Here is a 27,614-nt window from a genome sequence, read left to right as displayed (position 1 = left end):
CTCTCCAATTAAGGTGGCTGTATTTACTTGTTGATATTCACCCTTTTTTCTTATATTGTGTTTGCAGTCTCCAAATGTGATTACAGAGATAACAACAGGAATCCAACAGAACTATGAAATAGTCTGTAGTCCAACACTAGTAACAACAGTACCTCACAGACTATTTTGTATTTACCACTTTGTAATTTGAAACATTTTTCAACCTCGTCCTTGTAACTGTCATTGTAAATAACAAAAATATTCACCTTACCTACACAGAGTGCTCTTGTTTCCTTCAGATCCATGTTTCAGGCCAAACACTTTTCACTTTTATAAGTCTGTTTCCTTAAAGGGCAAGTTTATCAAAACACCAACATTTTTCATATTTTAGATATTGCACTATAAAGTAATTTAGATAAACCTTACCTTTTCAAAGTGTGGCAAAATGTATGCTACAGCAAAATCTTACAGTTTTCTTATCACAAGAATGCCACATCTTTAGCTATGATGTATACCTTTTTTTTTGTCATAAGTGAGACTGCTGCAGCTTGGAAAATGCAGGCTTGGACCGACTCTGCCCCTGTAACAGAGGGAACAACAAAACACTAACTCACTAACTGTAGTGGGGGATTCTGGCTGCTGCCTACGCATTCAAGAGGTCCTTAATTAGAACACAGTATGGTGATTCCAACTCTACAGTCTGATGCAGCTCAGTGAATTGTTGTCTACTTAAACCTAGCTCACAGGATCCAATCAGAAGGCCTGAGGTAGTACCTTGCAGGACTACATGAGTTTTATCCCTTGTGTGAATAAGAGGGAAAGGGGAGCTGCAGGCAGAAGTCAAGGCTGGATGTGTTATATCCAGCAAGTAAGACTTTCAAAGTTTGGTATAGACTCTGGGTGAGCTATGTCAGACATCCTTTTTCTGAAGTCAGCTTAACTTCTTTGAAAGCCAGCTCAACCCATACTTGGATTAATTAATTTTAAAGTTACGTCTAGTAAAATTGTGATTACCTTAGCGCAAAAGTGAGTATTTTCTTGATAAAGATGGCATGCATGGGCAAGATTTACTCTGCATGTTATGAAGACTGCGGAGGTGACTAGTTGAGAGCTCAACAGATGCACTCTTCCACCTGACAGTCTTACTGAATACATTTAATAATAGATTTTAAAACCCCCAAACCTCAAATATTAAGGCTTTGGCAATACTTTCAGCTAGTATTATAGAGAATCTACCAAATCTTTTGTTGAAGCAAATGACAGTGGGGAGCCCAGCAGATCCCCCTTGGCAGCTGGAGGGTGTCATACAATGTGCCATGATGCCTGGCAGATCGAGTGGCTACAAGGACTGTGTTCAGCTACTTGCGTCTCTGCTCCGACACCTGCAAAGAGGGATTTGTGCCCAAGACCGTGTTTAACATTACAGCAGAGACCAAACTAAGACAGGCCGAAATTGATTGCCCTTCGGTGGCAGTGGCGACAAACGCCCTTATTACTGCTGACATAACAGACAAGTATGAGGGAAGGCAAAGTGGCTGCCGGCCTTCTGCCCCTGCACTCACAGAGGTCACAGCCACCCAGAAGTCACAGATTCACCTTTGTTTATGCCACGTCGGGCACCCACAGCCCCTGCTGTCCTCACGCCGGGCTCTCCCCGTTCGGGGCGGTGATTTACCAGCAGGCGGGAGGGGAGGCTCTGCCCCGCAGCGCCCAGACGAGGGGAGCGGACCCTCCCCGCTCTGTCTGTCCGTCCTTCCCGCCCGGGGTGGAGCCTGCCCGCCCAGGGCTGCCGGTGCTGTGGAAGGCGGCGGGCCCGTCCCTCATATAACCCTGCAGCGCTGCTGCCGCCTTCCCAGCGCCTCCCGCTCTGCCTGCCCTCAGCGCTCCGTGCCATGGCTCGGCGCCTCAGCCCAGCCAGCTGAGTCCTGGGAGCCGCCGCGTCCTGCGGGGAGCGAGCTGGCCGTGACTCCGCGGCCCTGTCTCCGGCCTGCTGCCCTCCGCCGTCCCGCTCGGCCCGCAGAAGCGCTGCCCGGGGCAGACGGCACTGCCCTGCCCGAGTGTGCATAAAGCCCGCCTTCCCCTTCCCTCGCCGCGATCGCACCTTCCCGCCTCCTGCCCCGGGGCCGGCCGGGCTCGCACCCCGCGCTCCGCCGCCGCTGTCCCCGCCGAGGATGCGGGCGTCGCTGCTGAGCCCGCTGCTCCTGCTGTCCCTCAGCTCCGGCCCGCACGCCGCGGAGCTCCAGCTCGGCCGCGCCAAGTGCCCGGCCCGCTGCGATGTCTCCACGTGCCCCAGCCCCAGCTGCCCCAGCGGGTACGTGCCCGACCGCTGCGGCTGCTGCCTCATTTGCGCCGCGGGCGAGGGGGACTCCTGCGGCCGCAAGGAGGACCCGCCCTGCGGGGACAGCCTCGACTGCCGCTACCCCATGGGCAAGCGCTTCGCCAAGGGCGTCTGCCAGTGCAAGCTCAGCGCCCAGGTGTGCGGCAGCGACGGCCGGACCTACGACAACATCTGCCAGCTGAAGGCGGTGAGCCGCAAGGCGCTACAGCACGGGCTGCCCGGCATCGCCCAGGTCCAGAAGGGAGCCTGTGAATCGGGTAGGAGCATGGTGGGACCTGCCGCGGGGCGGGGGCTGGGAGACCTGGGTAAAGAAAGTCGCGATTTTCAGTGGCCTGGGAAGACTGAGTGGCTCTAGGGACTCTAAAAACCTCCAAGGATGTGGAAACTAATGACACCTGTGGTGTGCGGAATGGATGCTCAGGTGCTTTCTGACCAGCAGAATTGCTGGATGCTCAGGGTGGGCTTGGGCTGGGGTTTGGGCAGGGTTCCCCCAAACCAGCAGCACGGTTGTGGATGATGCCTGGCAGTGCTTCCGGGACAAGAGGCGGGTGCGCTTGCCAGATGGGAGCGATGTGGGTGAGGGTGGCTCGGCTGCCAGGCCAGGGCAGCGGCACCAGCTTTTCTGGAGGCAGGGCAGCGGCACCAGCCTTTCTGGAGGCAGGGCAGCGGCACCAGCTTTTCTGGAGGCAGGGCAGCGGCACCAGCCTCCTCCCGTGCGGCCGGTGCCACCTGCGCTCGCCGCGCCGGCCGCGCTGTTGGGTGGCGGTGTTGGTGTTGGTGGCATCCCCCGTGCAGGGCACAGCCCGCACAAACAGAGAGGGACCCGGGAACACCTGAGCTCCGGGACCGTCCCTGGGGGATTTTGGGCTGTTAGGCAGATTGACCCGACAGGCGAATCAGAAAACGCCTCTAAAAGCCCATCAGGGCAGAAAAAGTGCTGAGTATTACATAAACCACCTAAAACATAGTCTTTTGCTTGGTTTGCTTTCTTCACCAAAGGGGTTTGTAGTCTTGTAGAGCCCTAAGTAGGGCAAAAAGTGTTGTAGGGAAAAAAAAGCCTGAGAAGTTCCTTCATAGTGTAAAATATTGATACTCAGGCTATCAAATAATCTTGTGTTTGTAGTAAAGTGTTGAGGCCTTTGCTCAGATCCTGTGATATGCTATGCACAACTTCAGGCTTGGTGATTTAACTTTGCAAAGTTTCGTAATCTTTTAAGCTAGTAATTTCCTTTTAATGTTAAAATGTATCTCTTTATGGAAGTGTTAATGCTGTCAGTATCTTTCCACATACTTTCTGGTATATTATTTTAAGGCTTTGCTTCTGCTGCATTTGCCATAGAGTTCCTGAAAAGACAAAAGTGCTGTGCTTAATGGAGTTTTCAAACATGCATTAGTGTTTCTATCATGTCAGGTAAACCACTAACCATCCTATTTATTCATAACAAACTGGCCAAAATGATAGGGAGGGTTCAGAAGGAATAGAGGTACTGTTGTAGCCGTTCTGTGATTAGGGGATCTTTCATATATATTTTGGTCTTTGGAAAGGGTAAACCAGTTCAGAGTGGGAGGATATTCAGGTGATGTTCCTGGAGTTTCTTTCAGAGCATCTTGTCAAAGCCAAGAACTGTTTCAGATGCCAGCCTGAAGCTGCAGCGTTCCATCTCTCCAGTATTTTGTAGTTATAAATTGGTTTTTGCCTGTACCTTTTCACATCAGCAAATGTTAACTTTAGTACTCCTAAGTCTTGGTTGAAACTGATCCATGTGAAATAATCAAAACGTTTAACCAAAATGACTGAACTAGCCTGCATCTGAGAGCTTGCTGAGTGCTTGGCATTTGGTAGATGTGACATTTTCTTTAAGGAATCCTCCTGAATCTAATGCTAATAGGCTTAGGAATTTAGGGCTGTGAGGCAGAAGAGATTTTTTTTTAAGCAACTATTTTAGTGTTTACTTTATTTTGGCTGTATTTTTTTTTTGTCTCAGAAAACATCAGCTTAGATGAAGCATCTGGTTTTCAGTTGAGATTTAATTCTTTTTTGTTCAGTTCTACAGCTGCACAAACTGAAGCTCAAAGAAACCGAGTGTCTTGCCCAAGGTCAGGCTGAGTTGGTGGTTGAGCCAGGAATAGAACTCAATTATGGGGTTTTTTGTTTGTTTTGGTTTTTTTTTTTAACAATAACTTGCAATGGCTATAATGAGAGGCTTGGAAGAAAGTTGACAGTTTAAAATTGCTGTCAAATTTCTTTTTCTCCTGTTCTTGCCTGGCCTCAGATGACTCAGAATTTGAAGGGATAAGCTAGTTATGAAGTAAATGCAGTTTTACTTAACCATCCATACATTAAAACAATCTCAGATAACAGAAGCTTCACATAGTATGACTAAGGCCCTATTTAGAACATGTGCAGACCCAGAGTGGCTCCTGAAATGTCTGTTCCTTTCCTTTTTCAGTTGCTTGTGCTGATGCTGAGTTGGATTCTGGCTGTGATAAACCCAGACAGACTGAGAAACTTAGCTGTGGTTTCCTGGTGACAGCAGTCTGGTGAAACCTGGGTAGTAGAGGATGAAGGAAGGAAGGAATGAGGTGTCCAGGGTTACTGAGTGATAATTGAAAAATTAACAGAATTTAAAATGTTTTTGTCCTTGTTGAAGTCCTGGATTGGGTTGAAAAGCACCATGCCAAATTGTAATTTCTACACACAGTGGACTAAACTGGGTGTGCATTGCATGGAGGTCCAGGAGCTCCATAACCAATGCTCTGCAATGTACCAGTGCCCAGGTGCCTCTCAGAGATACCAATGGGAGCAGTCTGCAGAAATCCTGAGCAAAGTTTAAACTCCCTGCTACAAACACTGGTGTTTTTAAAACTTTTTTAGACACTAGATACCTTTATATATGGGAATATATTGTGAAGCAGCTAGGGGTTTTTTTTTTTGCCTTCTGTCACCTACTGTGATAACAAAAAGCTATTACAAGCTAGCATGTAAGCAGTGGAAGAAATACTTTTGGAGGACAACCTCTGTAATCAAAGATCTATTCTTACAGAGCCCTGTTTCTCAGGGCAGCAACTGTAAGTTTTAACAATGCCATGTATCAATCAACTAAGATGTCAAACATCTCACTCAAAGGATTCACTTGGTCATCTGCCTTCTACAGTCAACCTACTTGTCTCTTGAACAAAGGACTGGTTTTGATCTCTCAGTACAACTTATCACAGTTAAATTCCTTGCAAGGTTATTTTGCAAATAGCTTCTGTGAAGAGAGATTAAATGTCAAAAGATTTGTATTTTCTTACCAAAGACATGGAAGCAAAAGATTTTTTTTAAATACTGATGCTCTTTTGTCAGTGGAACTAGGAAAATTAAAAGCTTACTTACAAAACCTTTGAGGCTGGACTTGACACTCACCATTTAGTGTCCTCGGCACTGTTAACCTGAATTCACTCTCAGAAAGGGGTTGTGATGTTAAGACTCACCTAAGTCAGTCAGATCTTTGCAAGATAGGAGCCTAAAAGTTCATATTCCTAAGAGAGTGTTTGAAACACAATTAATTCCTAAGTCATTGCACACAGGTGTTTGGAGTGTGCCTGTACATAGCCTTAAGGATACAGAGGAAGAACTGAGTTTATGATTATGTGCATTTCTGAGAAGTTGGCCCAGTGAGGGATAGAAGTCTCCTGCTGGTGTTATTGCCATCAAAGCCTTAAAGCTGCCTGCAGCTGTATTTAGGGAAATGTACTGCGAGGTATTAGCTGGAAACACAAACTTTGGTCACATTCCTGTGCTGCTTGTTTTCCTTATGCCTGAGTTACTTTGAGTTACTGCAGGTGAGGATGGATAGTGTGCAGGATTTGGTGTACAATTCAGAGTAGAGCGTTTCACTGCTTTGTTAAGGATGGGTAATAACAGGAAAAGGCTGTTCTTGTTGTATCTCCTCATGAGGGTCACTTGGAAAGGAGGGATGCCAAGCATACAAAGTCAGTGTGGTGTCTGTGCTGGAAAGCTTGTGCCAGTCTGTCTCTGTCTGGCCCTTGTGATTGCTGCGTTGCACAAGAAAGCCACTTTGGTGTTGGTTCACCAAATTGTTTTCATCTGTGCACGGTAGACATCCATTGTATAAACAAGTTGCCTGAACCATAATGTGGCATTAAACTCACCAAGGCTTTATGGTCAGTGCACAGCTATGCAACTTGATCTTAATGCTGAATTCATCAGAAAAGCTGCTCATGAACCTATGTTTCCAGCAGATGTTTCTGTTTTTTAAGCAGAGACATTATAATCTTTTATTTGTCTTTCATTTCTTTCCATGAAAGCACAGTAGGGACAGTGTTTATCCCTGGTGATCAGATCTGCCAGGTTGCAGTCCTCCCTTAGACATAATAATTTTGCTGAATGCACAGATCTTTTCTGAAGCTGGTTTTAAAAGGGGGATGGGGAAACAACCTTAAAAGAATGAGTTTTCCAGGCTCACAAATTCTTAATGAATATAAAATTGTGGATTTTAATACAATGTATTGTCTTTAAGAAAGTAGTGAATGTGATTTGATTTAATTCTACAGGGACTAAGTTGGCAGATATTCAGAAATGTTCAGTCTTTTGCAAATGTAAATTGGTCTGGTTTTATTGTCTTCAGTGGGATTATAATGATTATTTCTGCTGAATTTTTTTCCAGTTCTCTTCATACTAGGTTAACTCTGCAGATTTGTTGGCATTGTTCCTGGTTTACAGCAGTGTTAATGAGATTGATGTGGGTCTATTGCCTCTGCAAGAAAGTAAATAAACCGCTATTTAATGAACCCATAGCCTGTAGATAGCACCACTATCCAGGAAAAATCTTAAATTGATAATAAGGCTACTCCTACCCGAAAGGCACTCAGCTTTAGCCATTTAAATTCAGTGTAGTTGGAGCCCATAAAATTGGAAGCATAAGATCACATTTTAGAAAATAGGCTGAAAATCTTTAGCTCCATGCACTTACATTGAAATCTGAATTTTAAGTGTTCTGCAAGGGGAGTTGGAGACCTGAAGATCTAATCCTAATCTTCTTGGTCTGGTTTCTTCAACTCATTTGCTCCCTTTGGTTGTTGTAATTATAGGCTCAAAGTTCTGGGCTGCTGAAAATCTGGTTGATTTGTGGCTATGGAGCAGATTAGGGAAATCTCATTTTTTTGACTAAGAAATGCATAGACAGCTAAGGACTCATACAGCATAAATTTGGTTTTGTTTCAAATGCAACCTGGTTGCAGCACCTTTGAAATCTTGGTTATGCAACACATGGCTAATCGGATTAAATAGTGTTTTTTTGCCAAGATAAATTGGATTTTGTTAGTGTGATATGATTTTGAACACTCAGTAATAACATGGAAAATAATGCACGTTATTGAGAGACCTTTGAAAAACTATGTGGCAAATCTGAGAGAGTCAGTGGGTCAAAATCCACAAAGGTGCTGTGGGCTCAGAGCTGTTACATGCTCAGGGCAGCAGAGAGTTGAGGGCTGTATGGGGCTCTACAAGGCAGCAGAAATATGGAGGGGGGAGATACATATTTAACTTTCTCTTTTAGTAAGGACAGTGGTAGCAGCTGGTGTCTACCAACCAATGCAAATTAAAGGATAGATTCTACCTCTACAGTTATAACACTTGTATTCAGGGTGACATTATACAGCACACTCAGTGCTGGATGTTGCTTCCTTCTTCAGTTTCCTAGGCTTCAGTTCTTACCTTTTGAAGTATATTGAGGCCTTCTGATGAAAACCGTCAGTTTAATAACTATGCACTAAAATGCTGTTAATAATAACCAACATTTCAGTTCCCTTAGATAGTGCAGAGTGAATGCAAGGGTGCAGTTACACCTTCCATGTCTGTAGTTTGAGTTCCTGGCACATCATATAATGTGTTTAAAGGTTCTCATCACTGCCAGCTTGCAGAAAATTATTCAAGAAAGATCAGGTTTGTAAGTCAGTTTTCACCAGTGTTTGGTCCCCACCAGACAAGAGAAAAAACAGCTCGTCTCTGATCAGCCCAGATCTTCAGACATGCCTTTCATACAACGCCTGAGTGTCTTCTTGATCCTCCTTTGTTTCAGATTTCCTTTTAATATTGGTGCAGATTTCAATTTTCTTTCAGGTTTGAGCATTCTTGTCTTCTAACCCCAGCAGGGAGGTTCTGGGCTTCTGCTCAGACAGAGAAATGTTTTCACTGTTGTATGAAAAGAAGACAAACATTGTTTTGGTTTTAGTCTCCTCTCTGTATTGCGGCATTTTATTTTCCTCGCTTTTTTCATGTTGCATTCACTACCTCTTTCAGATACTTTCTCTCTGTCTCCCCCAAATCCTACCTGAAAAGCCACTGCCACCCATGATGTTTGCCTGGTGGGTAGTCAGGAGTGAGGTTTTTGAACAAGCGTCTTCCTGTGCTTGTGGCCATGTACAGTGCTGTATCCATTTGGCCCGGGCAGAACAGTTGAGCACTCAGAAGATGCAAATGGATTTAGTTGCCCTGACTCACACAGAGCTATGCTGATTTACACCAACTGAAAGGCTGCATTCATCCCCAGTTTTTCCCCAGTTCTGTGCAGTTCATCAACTGCCTTTCACTGATGCATGGTTGTGTCTATTAGGATAAATGTGATGGCAATGTTATATCCTGTCAGTGAGCACTTGCTGTGTAGGCAAGTGTTCAAAGTCATGTCAGTAGACTTCAAAGGATATACTGCATAATCAGGCAAGCTGCTTGGGAACTGAAGGTAAAATAACTCTTCAGTGGCCTTGTAAGCAAAATAAATAACAGTATATTGTGCTTATATTTGACTGTCCTCTGTGATTCCTGTTTGCTGTGTCTCTTTTAAACTAAGCACTAAAACAAGCACATTCAATTGGCTGGAGGGATTCTTCTGAGTGTGTGAGAATGTACATAGAAATAATAGACTGAACCTAGTCCTGCCAAGCTGTTCCTTTTGTTTATTCAGTATCACATAAATCTAATGTGCTAAATTTAAGCAGGGTTTCTTTTCATTCAGAACTAAATCCCATGTCCAGTAACAGGATAAAGAACTTGCAGATTTCTGTGAAGAAATTCCTAATCTTCTTGGTCTGGTCTTTTCAACTCATTTGCTAGATCCCATAGTTAATTTTAAAGCTTCAGGCTGTGAACACAAAAGATTGCTATTTGAATATGGGGATACATCCCCTGCATATGCTTTACATATGGTGTGGTGATATGGCTGCAGAGAATATGACATTTAGCACAAGCAGTGCTATTCCTTTGGGGTGTTGTGGTGCTAGAATCCAGGATGCTGTGGGCTTTTTGGCCCCCTCTTTTAAGACCTTAACTTCACACTATTTTATTCACTCTTAATGAATACTGTGTATAGTGCTGTTTAGTGTAGTACCATACTAGGCTTTTGTCAGACATTTTAGTAGTCTATTGCTAGACCCAGCTGCATGTGACAGCTTGAATGTGAATTTGCAGAAGGTTTCAGGTGCAAAGGTTGTAATTTAAATCAGGTTTCTAATGTGTCTACGTAAAAAAAATTAGAACTTAAGTTTGAATTGTGACTCCCAAATTCTACAGCTGTGGTATTCAGCATGTGTTAGACCACATCTGGAATACTGCATCCAGTTTTGGATCTCTCAGCACAAGAAAGGCACTGACAAACTGGAGTGAGTTCAGAAGGTCATGAGGATGTTTGGGGAGAACTGGACATATCTCCTGTGAGGAGAAACTGAGGGTACTGGGCTTATTCAGCCTCAGGAAGAGAAAGCTTCAGGGGGAGCTGAGAGCAGCCTCCCTATGTGCCAGATCCATACAGAGGTGCATAATGGCAGGATGAGAAACAAGGGGCATGAGTTGGAACATGAGCTCAACAAGTTCAGACTTGATGTAAGAAAAACCTAAACATCATGGGGGACAGTGAAGCAGTGGGACAAGTTTCCCAGGCAATTTCTGGAACGTTCATCCTTGGAATTTTGCAAGTCCCTTTGTAGCTCATGCAGCTTTGAGCAGGAGGTAGAACTAGATACCTCCTAAGGTCCTTTCCAGCCTGACCAATCTTATGACCCTCTGTGCCTTGGATAATAACAAGTAGTTGTCCTCAGATAAATGCTCAAGACAGAGCTTATAGGCTTCCAAAGAAAATAATGTAGAGCTAAGTGATGCTGATGTTTAATTTTCTCAGGATCATGCAGAATGCTGTGTAAGTTTTGTACAATGTTAATGACTTTGATTCCTTTTCCGGTACTGTTTGGAAACTGTTCTAGTAGGAGAAACAGATCAAATCAAGTCAGGTTCATCTTGCATACTTGATAAAAAAATATATTGTCTTATTAACATATCCAATTCTTTCTGCTAGTATAGGTCACCTACAGTCCAGCAGCCCAAGATACAAATTCAACTTTATAGCTGATGTGGTGGAAAAGATTGCACCCGCAGTTGTGCACATTGAACTTTTTCTCAGGTAACACTTTCAATTCTTTGTTTTAGTTACATTGTTTAACAAAGATCTACAGTGTAGTAACTTTCCTTTTGAATTTGAGGTTCGCAAAATATTCTAAAACATTACAGCTGACCCATTTCTCCAGAGAACCACCCATTTGTGTGTTTTGTTCAGTAGATCTATTCTAATGGGTTTAGAGTACTATACAATATATACTGTCTACCCTAAATAAGTATATCTCATTTTTGGAGGTCTCTTCAGCCTTCACTAAAATGTTCTGCTTGTTGGATTGTATTTGTTATCTCAGTTTAAATACATGTATATGTATATATATATATGCACACATATATATACATATTTATATTTATATGTGTGTGTGTATATATTCAGACACTAAGCTGATAAAAAAAGGCTTGTTGTTACTTTTTCAACTTTGAATGAGAGGTGATTTTGTTTTGGCAGGAAGAGCATTAAGAGGTAGAATGTCGAGGAGATGTAGCCAATCTAAACACAGAAATGACTCCTGATAGGAAAGAAATTTGTACTAAATTTCTTGACCAGAACATCACCAATATTCAGGATGTGGAAGCTGGACCTGAGGTGGCAAGATCAACACTGAGTGTCAAAGCAACCTGAGAGGTTTAAATATGAGTCCTCAGAACAACCTGCTGTCAGAACAAATTACTGCAAATATTGCATGTACTCTGTTATGTGAATACCTTTCTTCCTGGAGTCCTCTCAATTTCCACAGATATAAGAAATCCTTGGAGAATTTTTGTAGGCTTTTTTAATATACAAAATCAAGATAATCAAGTGTATCAGGACACATATAGTTTTATGCATATGGTGATTGGTCCTTCGAGAGGATGTTACAGCTGAAGATCCTTAAGATCTTTGTAGTTAAGATTGTTTGTTCTTTCCCTACAAGTAAATGTTTACCTAGCAGCTTTTGGGTGCTTATTTTGATGATGCTTTTTCCTGGGATTTTCTCCAATTGTTTACTGCTAAATAGTCCAGAACTTTCAAGTAATATCCTAACCAGGACCATGTCTTGGAAGAAATACTTTGTGGGCCTTTTCTTGTCTTCTGCTGTGCAGACACTTTATGTTCCCCTGACATTACAGTAGGTCATTACAGCATTTGTTCACAGAGAAAATTTGTAATGCCTTGAACAGTTTGTAAAATCTTTTACCTGTCTGTTTTGCAGCACACGTTGTTTCCCACCAAGTTTTACCCATTGTTAGTGTTTTCATGTTTTCTTTCACATTCCTTGTAATTTTGGTTTCCAAACATGCTTTTCCAGTCTGCACTTGGGCTTCATGATCCCCTTAGACCTCGTCTCTTCCTTTATGCCTCTGCCCAGCTGCAAGGTTCCTTCTTCCCCTTTTCCCATTTGATGATTGGTTAATTTTTTAGCTTTGTTATTTCCCTCTTTCAGTATGTGATCAATAACCAGTGGGATCAGATGTGTCACTATAGGACACGAAAGAACATAAGCACACACTGCTATTCTCAAGGTGAAGGAAAAAAGGGAAGTTTATTTTCTGACTCTAACATTTATAATTTTCCAAAAGTGACAGCGGATTGGATGGTGACAGTGCCACCTCTCCAATGACACTGGTCAAACCAACAGTCCATCAACTCTCTCCTCCTCCATAAAGGAATGCAAAACAATGAGTTATTTACAGAAAGGGTGTAAGAAAGTTCACTACAAGAATGTCAACATCAGAAGGCTTAGAAAATCTTAAAAAAACAGGGTGACACAGATGGGCTCCTTCTCCTTCCTTTTCTGTCACCTACGCTCTGTGCAAAGAAGTTTATAAAGACAGAATTGGAAACCAAAGGAAAAAGATCCTGCTGATTGTCTGTAAACCTCAGTTCCTATCTCCCTGACTAACTAAAACCAGTCACAATTTTCAGGAAGGGATCCTTTCTTTGTAATTTTTTTAAAAATTTGATTCTCAGGGTGAAAGGTGGTAAGTGATGTCTAATATAATCTTTTCTTAAGTTGGTTTTGCTTATGACACAAAATTGCTTGCTTTTTGTACAGGCACCCTCTTTTTGGTCGAAATGTCCCTCTTTCCAGTGGATCTGGATTTATTATGTCTGATTCTGGTTTAATTGTGACCAATGCCCACGTGGTGTCAAGCACAAATGCAATATCAGGGAGACAACAACTGAAGGTACAGCTCCAGAATGGAGATACCTATGAAGCAACTATCAAAGACATTGACAAGAAATCTGACATTGCAACAATAAAGATTCACCCTAAGGTGAGTGACATAAACAGGAGAATGCCTTCATTTGGGCAATTTCAGTTTCACTTAGTACAAAGTGATTGACTAGAATATATGTTTAAGTATTCCTTAGAAAGACCTGTGGAAAACAATGTACTGAAATACAGGCCTGGAAATTTTTCATATCTTGGAATTAAATTACTTTGTCTTCTGTGTTAGGAACTGTAAAAAACGAAGAAAAAAGTGCCACTCATTTAATATGTGGCAAAATCATGCTATCTTTCCTAAATACCCAGGCTAAAGTTTTTTAAGCTTTGTGCCAGTATGCAGGGACTGCAAGGTGGGCATAATGCAGAGAGAATGGTGGTCAACAATTGGTCAATGGTCAGTTTTTGTGCTGTTTCTAGGAAGAGGCAGCAATCTGCTAGAAAATAGGGAAATTTTGATGCCCTTCTTTTCTCAGTGCAATTGCAAGGAACTGCAGATAGCTGTTTGTTTTTGAAGATGGTTTAAAACAGCATAAGTTTTGGGTATAGGATAGTGAGTGGCTCATTCATTAATGTAATGGGAAGTGTTTGTTCCTAACTTTTTGCTGGTTTTTGATCTTTGCAATCAGATTATTTTCAAGTATGAACTAATGCTTATTTCTTTCTCTCTCTGTTTACTTAAGAAAAAACTACCAGTATTGTTACTGGGACACTCAGCTGATCTGAGGCCAGGAGAATTTGTGGTGGCAATTGGAAGCCCGTTTGCCTTACAGAACACTGTGACCACAGGTATTGTGAGCACGGCTCAGCGAGACGGCAAAGAGCTGGGCCTGCGGGACTCGGACATGGATTACATCCAGACAGATGCCATCATTAATGTAAGCACCAGGTGTGGGATGAGTTCCACCTCACAGTTTGTCCCCACTGTGCAACATGGAAGTGCCTGCTCTGAGACGTGAATCCAGCAGCTTTTTTTAACATCAGTGAAACTCTTCTTTTTCAAAACTCTATGCAGTGTCTGTAGGGTGTGTTCAGGCAGTGTTGTGAAGGGAATGATAAATAAAAGTTCTCCCACTGAGGTTGTCTGTGAGGCTGATGCATAGGTCAGATGCTTTGAATTCTGTAAATCTCATGCAGCAACATGGTTGTATCAACCAGCAGTAAATTAAAACATTTCTTTCCCTACCTGCTGAGTTGCTCTGGTCAAGGAATCTGTAGAATAGAGCCAAAATTTCTTTCATCTCCATCCTTTAGAAGCAGATGAAGTAGTCAAATTGAGAGTATGTTCTTCAGTTTAATGACAGGACACCCAGGTAAGAACATAAGGAGAACACTGGGGGTTTTTGTTGCTGTTCTTGTTTTCCCTTTGCGCATCACATAATCAAAACAAGAATCAAGGTGGAAAATAACCAAGTTGGAGGTACAATTTGGAGCTAAGGGTCCTAGCATTGCATGTTATATAGAAATACATAAAAGTAATGTTCCTTCAGAGCATCTTGGAGTAATCCAAAGAGCTTAAGTGAAGTGCTTGGATGTGTGTTTAGTTTGTACTGCTTCTAAAATGAGCGCTGCACAGGTATCTGAGGTGGAAAATGGCCTGAAATTTTATACCTTAAATCTGTTACACATTGAAAGTAAAATATTTTCAGGATTTGTTTTTTGGACTTTATTAACAAATTGGTCATAACAAGAAATAATAGTATTTTACACACACAGAGTGCTTCACAAATTTTTATTGTCACAGATTTGTTGAAAGAAACTGTGTAGGAAGGAAAAAAGAGGAGAATTATTTTTTGTGCTGACATAAAAGTGAGCTTTTTCAAAAAGATTTTGTGTGACCCAGGAGCTGAACCTCTCTAGACATTAGTTACTCTTTTCAGCTATGCAAGGAGAATAAGGAAAACTTAGGCAAGATGGGTTACTTGGGAGCACACGCTGAACTGGTGGCAGAGACAGAATTGGAACATGGGATTCTTGACTACTTGCCTATACTCATTTTTCAAGCTCAGACTCCTTCCTTGTGTATATACTTAGACATTTGCTGCCTTCCAAAGCTAATGAGCAGGTTTAGACCAGGATAGCAGAGTGTGTCAGATAATGCTGCACCAAAGAATGATAGCAGATGAGGTGAGGAAAATGACACAAATCAGCTGAATTGCTTTGCCATCTGGGACCACAAAACATGAAGATGGTCCCTGGCATAAGGATGCTTTGTGCTTAGCTAATACACTCCTTTTCTCCTGAGAATGGGAGGAGTTTGAGAGTTGGTCTGTTCAGTGCATTCCTGTGGCTCAGCCAAGACTTTCCTGCAGGAATGTGCATGCAGCTGCCTTTTGAGAAATGCTAGGACAGCAGTAACATAGGGCAGGAGAAAACAGGGCCATAAAGTTCTAAATGGAGCTGTATTGCATGTGCTGAGGGTCTTTCACATCCTTCAAGCAGAAGACAAGTGAATGAAAGACTATGTGCTGAGCAAGGCTGAAAAATCATTATTTTGGTTTCTTTGTGCCAGTCAGACATAAAAATCACATGTGCAGCCTCTGGTCACTGGAGAGATACAATATAAAGAACTTATCTATTTGTTTAATTTGAACTTTGAAGCTGTTTGATAAATTTTAATGTCTATTTTATTCTCCTAAGAATCTATAAAGTTTGCCCAGTGCTATCTAAGTGTAAACAGTTTGTCTCGCTTCTCTGTCATACATCACTTAGCTTTTGTTTCTTTTGAGTGGTAAGTTGCTGCTCTTGGCTGTTTTGCAAACCTACTCTAAAACTCTGGCCTCACTCAAAAACAAATTGTTGAGCCAGCTTGAAGATGGACAAGCAACTTCCCCAACTTTCATTTCCTGTGGTCCTGTTGCATGTTTCCTTTAAGGGCCATTAGGTATTAGGTAATTTTGGGCTGTTCAGAACTGCTCTATGCCTTCCCTGGAGAGGCATATGTGTCTGTGGTTACTAAATCAATCCTTATGTAGTAGCTACCTCATAGCAATATGCTGTGATTAAATATGCAAACCACTGTATTCTGCTCGAGTGGAGAATGAGAGACTGACAGTGTTACAAACCAAAGTGATGAGTGAAACAAAAATTGTACAAGCACTTCGCTGAAGTATAACTTTAAATAACTATTAATTATTTCAAAACCTTGTTCTGACAGGCTTTAGAAGAATCAAAATACTAGTTTTAGCTATTCAATATCATAAACTCAGGGTCTGTCTGTTTGGAGTGGCTCCTAACTTAATTCCTGCTTCTGAAAAAAAACAAACAACTATAATCATGAGAGGGGTGGAGGGGTAGGGTAAGAGCTATTTGTGATCTTCTGTGATTGATAGTGTCTGTCAGTGCTGCCTAAGAAATGACCTCCTCTCTTTCATTTACTTAAAAAACAGTACTGTTTGTAATGAGAATTCCATTTCCAACAGTGAAGTATTAATTTATTGTTCCCTTATGTCATTTTTACAGTATGGCAACTCTGGAGGACCTCTAGTTAATCTGGTAAGTCCACATGACTTGGTTTGGTTGGTTGGTTTTGTTTCAAGAGCTGGTTTCAAGTGGGAGAATGTTCTTTTGGAAAGATTCATGGGTCATTCCAGCTTCCATTCATTTAGCTAATGGTAGGCAGATAGCCTGAAGCTAATGCAGAATATGCAAATTAGGTCTCAGTTCACACACCATAGGAGAATATTTCACCATTGAGCACAGAAAAATTTACATAGCAGTGAGGAGTATTGGATCTGGAGGGAGCAGTTACACTCCTTAGTTCATGCTGTGAAACCTGGGATGCACAACAGAGATGGAACCTGGCTACCCCACACAACTCTCTCAAAGTGGATTGCTTTAAATCAGCACTGGTTTTGCAGGGCAATGGTTGTAGTGGCAGTAGTGACTCCACTGGCCACTTGGCAGAGGGAGTGTCTTGCTGAGTGTTGGGATGGATCTTGGATGAACACACTGTACTGTAATCTCTCTGGCCGTTGCAGTTAAATGTGAAATGGATCATGAATCAAAGCCCAGATCCTCCCTTATAAGTAGTGTTTATTTCTTGAGCGATTACAACACTCTAAGATTTCTTACACCAGCTTTTAACATGAAATGCTAGGCAGGGAGATGAATCCTGTACTTGGGAACAAATTTAATTGGGTGTTGTCTCCCAACAGGATGGTGAAGTGATTGGGATTAACACCTTGAAGGTCACAGCTGGAATTTCTTTTGCAATTCCGTCAGACCGTATCACTCAGTTTCTCACAGAGTCACATGACAAACAAAGTAAAGGTAAGGTCTGCAAGAAACAGTGACATCTTCCAATTATTATCCTGATCCAGGTGAAGTGCCAAAAGACATGGGTGGGGGATCCTATTACTGAAAGGAGCAGCATCCTTCTCCATTATAGAGCCTCACAGACTGGGAGATAGAAAATAATCTCACAGAAGTGGGAGAGGCTTTTTATTACTCACACCCACAAAGAGCAGACAGTGTGTGTATAAATATGGGAAATAGGGCCTCTGAGAATAGTGAGGACACAGATGAATCATCACTGTCTCAAATGATCTTGAGAACAGATGATCACTTTTTTAAGGAGTTTTATTCTCCTCTTATCATTTATTGTCCAAGCCAAAAGATTAAGGTATACTGTAGAAAATAAGGTAAAAGCCTTTTTAAGCAGCTATCCACAGGTGGGATGTAGTCCATAGAACCTGACCTATATTTTATCATGGTCATGTATGTCAGTGCTATATAATCACATATTGTGACAGACTCTCAGGCCCTGATGGAAGAAAGGCTGTTGTTAATTTGTGAATAAATATGTGGGAAGATGGGAGAGAGGCAGAAAGAAAGGCCTCTGCACCAGACAGCATATAAATCTAAATATATTGGCAATGACAACTGCAGTACTTGAGACTTTTTTTACATGCCTGCACCATATCTGTCACCCTGTTCTAGATGTCATACTATAGGCTGCACAGCCAAATCTGATCTAGCAATTCTGCATCCAGGCCAAACCTTCCTTACTCTTTCTCTTGCCAATTTATCTGTCCACACCCTACTACTAATCTATTATCACGAGTGTTGGCTGCTGCTGCTTCTTCTCTTGAATCTTTTTGTTATTAATCTTGTCTTCTCCTGAGTTCATCCAGTTCTGATGCCAGGGTTGTTTCCCTGCACCACTGTCTTCTCAGATACTGTTATTTTGGAAACTTCCCTTAGTCATGGTTTTAAAATGATGCATCTGCTTGTATGAGAGCATCACAAATGTGATGGGTCCCCTCATCTGTGCTCTGTTGGATTCCACAAATCGTATTGTTTTCACTGTTGATTTGGGGGAAGAGGGAGGAGTAGTTGAAAAAAAGTTGTTAATTATGTGCTGAGAAGTGCATTTTAAAGTAGCTGACATAATTTTGTTTTGGTCAACATGTCAAAAAAATATACTTATTTGCCCTGGTTACTAACTTATTGTTGGTTTCTAAAACAAGCAGGTGTCTCATTAGTGATGTTACTCTTTAGAACCAAAGTGCTTGTCCCAGTCCAGGGAGGAGCAATGACTCAGCCTGCAGGCCTGGCCTAGAGGCATGAACTCAGGCTTTGTGCAGAACTCACCATCTCCTGGTAACTGGGGCTGGAAAGTCAGTGAAGGTCAGAGATGTCACCACTGAAATCAGTCACCTTGCTCCTTCAGGCACCTTTACCTCCATAGAATGATGAGCCCAGCTAAGGGCCCAGAGACAGCTTTGCCATGGAGGAACTCTAGGAAAAAACTGAAAGATTCAAGTTTATACCAGGATTGTAACATACAGCTTTTTATTTTTAATCATATCACATAATTCCCTAATCGAAATGGTTTACACTTTCTCTTAGTGTCACTGTGACTGTCATTGCTCCAAAAATCCTGGGGCACAGGAAATTTTATTATTTATTTTTCAAATTTTTTTTTCCTTTTGCTTCTCTGAAGTACATCTTATAATTTTGCTATAGCAGAACAGTCATTTACAGCCCTTAATGCATAGGGAGAATTTCTAGGAGATATTTTCACCGCGTATTTGGGACTTAGTTTTCATTTTTTAGGCCTTTAGTAATAGTTCTCAAGTTTATTGTATAGTTGTTATTTTTTGACATAATGAATTTATGTAAGCAGAATTTTAGGGATATTTTTACCATGTTTTCTTTTCTTCCAGTTATGTTTCAGTAGTTTCAGTGGGATCCTCCCTTATGGTACAATTAGGTCATAGAAAGACATTTATGGGTATTACCATTTTGCTCTTAATATCATATTGCCTGAAGATGTTAACAGTCCCTTAGGATACTACTCTTTCCAGATTTATTCTGGCATAGTAGATACTCAATTGTTTAATAAGCTGGACATTAGTCTTTCAAACCTCAGTTGATCAGTTGATCTCAGTTGATGAGATAACTGTTCTATATAGAGGGCATTTTTTTTTAATCTCATCTATTGTATATAATAGATATACAAATATCTGATCTATTGATCTATTGAAGAACAGGAGTGGAGAGCAGGGGAAAAGTAGAGGATGTAATTTGAATGAGAATTTGCACTGTTTATGTTTTCTGTACATTCTATATTACCTAATGCATTGTTAATATATCATAGAACATAATGTATTTTTGACCAAAGATTTGCCACAGCCTTCACAGAGATGTTTGTCTGTTGAATGGTCTGAAAGCCTTTGCTAATTTTGGGGTTACCAGTAATAAGGTTAATGTCCTTTTATAGTTAGGAAGTCTTAAATTGCTACATAAAGTTAAGTGTCTCCATCTGTAGCTCAGTTTTAACCAGCTGTGTATTCTGTGTTTATGTCTGGAAGTTAACTACATACTTAAGCATTGATTGATTTTATTTTTTAAATTAATTTTTTAAGAATTTCTCCATTTCAGTCTTGGCTCTATCTGTTCCTAGTTTAGACTTGAGCAGAACAGTAAAACTAGGTAGTCTTTTAGATGCTTTAAGGTAGAAGTCAGTAAGTCAGCAATTTGAAAAAAATATTAAAGAGAAAATCCATCCTAAAAGGTCAGCTTAGCCTCTAAAAGTGTCAGCAGAAAAGTGAATAAACCTTGTTTCAGATGGGCAAGGGGAGTGGGGGAGTTCTGCATTGGCCAACAACTCATTTACATGAACCCTCATTTTACATCCCCACAGCCTTGTATTAGTTGTGTTGAATCAATATTCTTACCTTTGTATTTGAATGATTATTACTCAGAATAACCACAAATCATGAGGGTTGCTTAGGGGCCTTACTGAGCATAGATTCAGACCAATGATTAAATTCAGCTATGAAGTTTATATGAAAGGAACTCTGCACAGAGTCCAGTATTACAGGCTTGAGCTGTTTTCATGTTTTCTGTTTGGCATTTGAATCTTTCTTAAATCCTTTCAGGGCAGTTCATGTAGTCTGCAAGATGAGCTAGGTGCAAAAGGATTTAGCAGAAAAGTAGTTTTGCCCGGCACTTGAATAAGAAGTGCAATATCAGTTTCTTCACTTGGAAGTCCTGGTGATATCCTGGCCCCGCTGAAATCAGCTGGATTGGGTATAATTTTGTACCACAGTTACTCAAGTCCATAGAGGTTTGAGTACATGCCCCCTTAATTAGGATTTATAAGTTCTTTTTCCTACAGTTTATAAGTCATAAACATTTCTGCCTTCAGTTGGTGTTTATCTGTCTGGTTTTTATCTCTATTGTTGCAAGCATCTATAATTAAAGTTTAACAGTAAGGCAAGTGCTTTCCTTACTGTGAAACAGATATTTCTGGAAATAGTGAACTGCTTCTAGATACTTGGGGTCAGCTGCTTGGGACTTTCTACTAACAATAAGCAGATTTAAGTTTAGACTTGTGGTTGAGGTTGGTTTGCTTGGCTTTGTACTTCTGGAATCAGTGTGTAATCTGGCCTGGTGTTTACAAAAATGAGATTTGAGTCTTTCTCTTCTGTGCTGCGCTCCAGCTTTAGGCCACAATGATTTCACATTTGCTAAACCTGATTCTTCTAACATATGTTAACTACTGCTGGGACTGCACCCTTGTGATGTGCTCCTTGGATTTATGACATCACTTTATTCCTGTTCTCCTAAATATTTTTTCTTTTATCTCATGATTGCACAAATTGCCAGCATGACAGGTTTTGAGACTTTCTATTCACAGAGCAGATGTAATAGGACAATGGTAGTTCCAGGTGCCACACACTGTTCTGCCAATGTAATGGAACTTAGCCCCAGCATCACCATGCCTAGCTTTGGGAATGGTAAAACACTCCTGGTTGTCTGTGCCTGTTCAGTCTCTGCTGATGCTTCAAATATGGACAATCATATTCCCACTAATCATTGTTGTTGAAAACTTTGCTTTTTGTTGAAGATGTTTGGCTTGGGTTAAATTCAGTGGAATGGACTTTTATGAAACAAAAGGACTGAATTTTTTACTTGTATTCTGACACACAAAATGTCTGGACAGGGGAAACAGAGGAGTGTATACTCTGCTTCTAAAGTAGACTGTGGCTCGTAGTTTTTAATTTTACTTTATGAAATAGCCTGCTATTCCTATAGTATGAATTGCTGTTTGCAGTATGACAAACCTACAGCAGAGAGAGGGCTGAAGGCCTTTTTGAATTTAGTGCATGAACAGGAGTGAAGTAATACTTTGACCTGCCCAAAGTTGAGGGTAGAATTAGAATTTTGGTAGGAGTAAGTCTGTAGTTGCGAGACTTATTTTTTTCCCTAAAGCTGTATGTTTATATATATCTTTAGCCACTGGAGAAATAATTCCTTCTATCACTAGTGTCATTTCTCCCGTGGATTTTCATTCTTGCTGTTCTATTTCTTTCAAGTCAATTTCTTTTGTCTCATCTTTCGTTTTCATTTTTCATCATGTAAACATTTCTAACTCAGGCTCCAGAGTATCTTCGTGTTTCTGCAAATTTCTGCCTCGCAGGCAATGACCAGCATCAAATTTTTTAATGCAAAGAGAAAACTGTCATCACAGATGCTGTCACTGATCTTATGAAGGGAATTTCATTATTTAACTGTCTACATTGCATGGACAAGGGTATTGTTTTTAGAGGGGAGAATTATCATGGTTGAATATTTTTAAAAAGTGGAAAATTACATTTCTGCCATGGGGTCTGGAGGAGCACCATGAGCTAATTTATGGTCATGCCCAAAGCTCTTCAGACTTCAAATTTGAGCAATTGAACCTCTTGACACTCTTAAATAGCTGATTTTGATCTTGCTAGTTTTACTTTAAAATAGAGGAGAGCCAAGCATTTCAGGGCAAAGTAGGGATGACAGTTATGGATGCCAGATTTTTCAGAGTGTAGTAAATCCAATGTTTAGTAGTCAACATTTTCAGTGACCCCAGTGGGAATATTTACATGTGTAATATTCAGAACTAAGTCCTTTACTTGGGAGTATTTTTCTTGGAAAGAATAAGAGCTAGAGAAGACTGTGTACATCTCCTTTTTCCTCATTTGAGAACCTGGAGAAACTCAAAGATCTTGTGAAGTCGTTGTGCTGGAACAAGTAAGGGGAAATATTGTTTCATGCCGGATGTAACTGAGTACTGCAGCACTCACTGCAGGAAGTCATCAAACTGCATTTTTTTCATAAGCCAGCTGTGCAATATCTTGGCTTAGTAGAAGCCAACTCCAGAAATGTGGTATTCTTCCTAAAGGAGTGATTTCTCACCACTTAAAATTCCACAGAGTCCTGGCGAATCATAGAATTATAGAATAGTTTCTACTGGAAGGGACCTTTAAAGGTCATCTAGTCCAACCCCTCTGCAGTGATCAGGGACACCTTTCATTGCATCCAACCTGACCTTGAGTGTTGGCACTGGGGCATCTACCACATCTCTGGGCAGCATTTTCCAATGTGTCACTACTCTCATAATAAACAATTCTTCCTGATACCTACTGCCAATCTACCCTCTTTTAGTTTGAAGCCATTACCTTTTGTCCTGTCTTATAAGCCCTCTTTAAATACTGAAAGACCTCATTAAGATGTCCCTGGAGCCTTCTCTTCTCGAGGATGAACAACCCCAACTCTTCTTCAGCCCATCTTCATAGCAGAGGTGCTCCAGCCCCTTGAGTATTTTTGTGACCATTTTGGCAAAGGTCTACGTGTTTTGGATTTTTTTTTAAACTTGCTTTTTATTCTTTGGGGTAACAAGCCATTTGCATTATAATCAGTGTGAATCTTTTGATTGCCCTTTCTCTGAAAAGTGGAAATTTAGATTTGTTTAAATTCCATTTCTGCATTTTAATAAGAACATCCTATGATGAAATTGTATTGACCAGTTTCAGATTAAGTGGTAGTTGGTTATGAAATTTTCTATTTACTGAATTCATGTGATACTAAATCACAGTAATTTCCTGAAGGAAAAACTCTTAGAGAGTGTGAATGAGCTTTCTCTCTTACCCTTAATTACAGGGAGAGGGATTGTCATTTTGTACAGCAAAGCTAATTTAAAAACCCACTTTAGCACAGATGTGTGTGATTTTGTTTAGTTTTGTTAAAATCTGATACATTCTGTTTAAATTTTTAGGTATTTTGGGTCACCAGAGCAGTTATTTTGGTCAGTATTTGCCTAAATTTATTAAATATCCCCTGTGTTCCTTTCAGATGGGAAGAAACGTTTCATTGGCATCAGAATGCTGACAATAACACCTGCGTAAGTACCTTAGAGAGGTAACTGTATGCTCATGCACACAAGATGGGGTCAGCAGTGCTTCAGAAATTCATTCGTCTTTCTCTGCAAATCTCCAGAGATCCAGAAGTGGGCATTGGCTTCTAGGAAATCTGCAGGCATTTAAATGATATAGGTGAAATCTATGTTCTGAGACCTGGAAATTCTCTAAATACTGATTTTAGTTCTTGACAAGGACATCTGGAGTTACACCAAGTTTTAGGTGTTATTTTAAAAAAAATGGTGCCTTCAGGTGACTGTGAGTGCCAATGACAGATCAGGTGATGGAGGGTTTGGTGGTGTTTTATCAGTGCTTCACACCATATGGTGTGAGGTTTGGTGCCTAACCATTAACTAGAAAGAGCTGCTAAAGTGTCAAACTAAAGCTTTGTGCCTCTGTGTTAACAAAGGCAGAAATGGACACCCTCCTCTGGCTCTTCACTGCCTTTTCCCTCTTACATTGCTTTGTGTCTTGCTGTTACCCAGATATTTTCTTGGATAATAAAAGAGTGCTCTTGTGCTGGTGTTCTTTCCCAGCAGTAGGCACGTTTCCAATGTGGCAGTAGACTGCAAAATTAAACAAGACAATTTCCAGCTGCGGCTGTAGTAAAGCCATCTTTTTTCCTTGAGTTACTCTCCTGCAGTCCTCCCTGAAGGGTCAGATCCTCAGCTGGAATGAATCAGTGTAATGGCATTAACTTCACTGATGGAGAGACAGGATGTTTCTCTGCATAATTGTGAACGTGATGTGAGATTTTACTGCTTTTGGAATATCTAAGGAAGCCATGTAAGATGTCTGCAGGCCTGTTTTCAGAAAAAGACCACTTCCCTTGTTGTGTTTGCTTTAATTATTCAATTTTTAGCTTCCTCAGTACTAAATCAAATAAAGAGAAACTGTGTAGCCATTTTGGCTTGTTTTCCTTCTGTGGGACCCCAGTTTTTCATGGCAGACAGCCCAGTGATACATCCTTGGTTTAAAATCTTTCTTTTCAGGAATGGGTTTTAACCCACTTTGTACACAGACCTGAAATGATGTCACCATCTCTGAAATGAGGAGATGTTTGTAGAGGCTCTATTTTGCAGGGGATTCCTGTCTCTTTAGAAAGTGATGCACAAATTGCTGATGACAACTTGAGGAAACTGAAGTTTCCAGCTCTGATCTGTCTTCTTTCTGGAGTTATCAAAAACTCTAGTGGTCTAGATAAACACAAATTAAGAATGACTAGCAAGTAATAGAAACAAAAAAAGTTAGCAAATTTCTGCCCTGTCACCAGCACTAAGTCTTTGGGCAGAAAAACCTTTTGTCCCTGTGAGTGTTTCTGTTCTTACCCTCATGAACAAGGCCCTCTGTGCTACTGCTACAAAGAGCCAAAGTCAGATTCTTGTAGGTACAAGACCATTAAGCGAAGCATGCTTTGCACTGATAAGGAGTTTTGCTTCTCTTAAAATCTATGTAATTTGTTTTAATCCAAGTTCAAATCCCTTACATTTTCATCACAAAACAACGGGCAAATGATTAATTGTTAAGTCTTTTACTTTTTGTTGCAAAAAGTCTTAATAAATAAAGAATATTTTTATGCTTATATAGTGCAATCAAATTCTGTGTAACTTTGTTCTTCTTTTAGCTTGGTGGAGGAACTGAAGCACAGTAATGCTGATTTTCCTGATGTCAGAAGTGGAATTTATGTACACGAAGTTGTTCCAAACTCACCTTCTCATAGGTAGGTAGAGCACATTATTTTCTTCACCACAAATGAACCTCCAAAGGGATATTAGAAGGTAATATTTCTTTTTATATTCAAATATTTCCTCATACCAGGCTTGATCTGTATTTAAACAATTAAAAATTGTGCCTTTAGGTTTAAAATATTTGTGCTAACATTCTACTCACCTCTACAAAAATGAAGCATTTCAGAACTATTTAAATAATGGAATTGTTTAGGTTGGAAATGACCTTTAAGATTATCAAGTCAAACCATGACCCAGAACTGCCAAGGCCACCAGTAAACTGTCCGTAAGTGCCACTTCTGCCCATCTTTTAAATTCCTCCGGGGATGGTGACACCACCACTTTACTGGGCAACCTCTTGCAGTGTTTGAAAACCCTTTCTGTAAAGGAATTTTTCCTATTATCCAATTTAAACTTCCCTTTGAACAACTTAAGGCCATTTCTTCTTGTCCTGTCACTTGTTACTTGGTAAAAGAGACTGCCACCCACCTCACTACAACCTTTGATGACATAATGAAACACAGTATGCAAATAAGAACACCCCAAACACAAAGAACTAATTTGAGGAGTTTTGAGAAGTATGTTGAATATTAATAAACAAACTTGGATTAAGTTTAAGCAGGAAACAGAATAATGTTCACGTAAGTCACAGTCAGAGCTGTTATCTGAGATAGTGCTTAATCTTAAAGGATGAGGCTGTTCTACAGAACAGTTGCAAAATAAATGAAATATTTCTAAAAATGATTTTAGGAAGATCAAAAGCAAAAGTAATAAAAGCAGCTATTCGGGATTACATTTGAGCAGCAAGAGAGAAATAATTTCCCAATACTTTATCTGGTGTACTTTACTTGTCTTGAAATTTTGAGGTTTTAATTTTCAATTCTTGAAATACATATTGGTGCCATAAAAGGATGGTCTTGCAAATGGACTGAGTAGAATGATTCAGTAATAGTTTAAAGCCTTTTTTTCTCTTTCTCATTTGCTGTAGTTTTGTAGAAGACATGAGAAAATTGTTTTTGTTGTTTAAGAAAAAATCCTCAGTGAAATAACCTAAGCCTTATTTTGCATTTAGCAAGTGCCACCTGTTATTTTTTCACAGTCGGGAGGCTGGAATTTCCCTTCAGTGGAGACTAAAACAAATCAAAATTTATTGCATTTGCAAAAGAGGTGGTGAATAGCCTTTGTACTCTTCCTCTGCATCAAATGCATCCTTAGTGCCTTTTTCTTGCCTTTGCAGAGGAGGGATCCAGGATGGAGATATTATTGTGAAAGTCAATGGGCGTCCTTTGGTGACTTCCAGTGACCTGCAGGAGGCTGTGATGAATGAATCACCTCTACTACTTGAAGTCCGAAGAGGAAATGATGACTTGCTATTTAACATTGAGCCTGAAGTGGTCATGTAAATAGAATTGAGGGAGCTCTCACCATAAATAAACTCACTTATTCTGGAACACTAGATACCTCCTTTACAGCTACAGTAATTATACTTCCTGTTGACTAATGACAAGGTGGACTAACTTAATTGCCTGAGCCATTTCTGTACATAGTAGCTAGAATGACTTCAAAGATGCCAGTTATAGAAGATTTAAATTTCAAAGAAACTTAAGAACTGTGTTCTGGGGAGGAGGAGAAAAACTGAATATGGGTAGCTTGTAGAAATGGGTCCCACTTCGTGTAGCTGCAGATATAGAGCAGATTCAACTTTGCATATGGAAAGATCCAAATACTACTGGAAGTGAGGAAGTACATAAAAGAAGGAATTATTCTTAAACTACAATCATGGCTGCAACAGACCCAAGTTATTGCAATGCAAAATTGAGCTTTTTTTTCCTTTTATGTAACTTCTCAATGTGAACCTATTATTGGCAAAGCTTGTTCTTAGTGCTTCTGTGGTCCATGTCAATGCTGGTAGATGAAATCTGTAAATATTGAAAGGAGCAAAAATGGTGTCAGGCTATAGAGTGTTACACCTAGGTCATGCGATTTTTGGAATATAGTAAATGATTCTTATAGAATTAATGCCTTATAAATCAAAACGATGTGCTGAACAAATTAAAGTTTGAGAAAGTGCACAATTTTTTAAGAATTTGATACAAACTTGTTTTGCATTTTTACTGGTAAGCTTTGCTGTAAAATTGTTACACTGCTTTTGGCTTTGACTGTGTATGTTTCTACTGTAAGGAGATTAAAGTTTACACAAATAATCTGCTGATGTAAACCTCTTTTTAA

The 27,614-nt window shown here is 40.5% G+C and overlaps 1 protein-coding gene across 1 annotated transcript; it reads left to right on the top strand.

The window, feature by feature from the left end:
• Window positions 1-1,764: 1,764 nt before the first annotated feature.
• Window positions 1,765-27,614, top strand: HTRA3 (HtrA serine peptidase 3). Its single transcript, XM_030947952.1, has 9 exons — window positions 1,765-2,574; window positions 10,671-10,770; window positions 12,800-13,022; window positions 13,657-13,851; window positions 16,436-16,468; window positions 17,131-17,245; window positions 23,594-23,642; window positions 25,283-25,378; window positions 26,623-27,614. Exons 1-9 carry the CDS (start codon window positions 2,151-2,153, stop codon window positions 26,786-26,788), a joined length of 1,401 nt encoding a protein of 466 aa, XP_030803812.1. The 5' UTR covers window positions 1,765-2,150; the 3' UTR covers window positions 26,789-27,614.

The sequence above is a fragment of the Camarhynchus parvulus genome, chromosome 4, assembly GCF_901933205.1.
Source record: "Camarhynchus parvulus chromosome 4, STF_HiC, whole genome shotgun sequence".
Classification (NCBI taxonomy): Eukaryota; Metazoa; Chordata; class Aves; order Passeriformes; family Thraupidae; genus Camarhynchus; species Camarhynchus parvulus.
Note: the sequence above shows the minus strand (reverse complement) of the source record. Positions and strands in the feature narration are given on the sequence as shown.

Coding starts and splice junctions, on each gene's coding strand:
- HTRA3 (XM_030947952.1), top strand. CDS start 2,151: ATGCGGGCGTCGCTGCTGAGCCCGCTGCTCCTGCTGTCCCTCAGCTCC. Junction 13,852..16,435: donor AGACAGATGCCATCATTAAT/GTAAGCACCAGG, acceptor TCATTTTTACAG/TATGGCAACTCTGGAGGACC. Junction 23,643..25,282: donor ATGCTGACAATAACACCTGC/GTAAGTACCTTA, acceptor TTCTTCTTTTAG/CTTGGTGGAGGAACTGAAGC.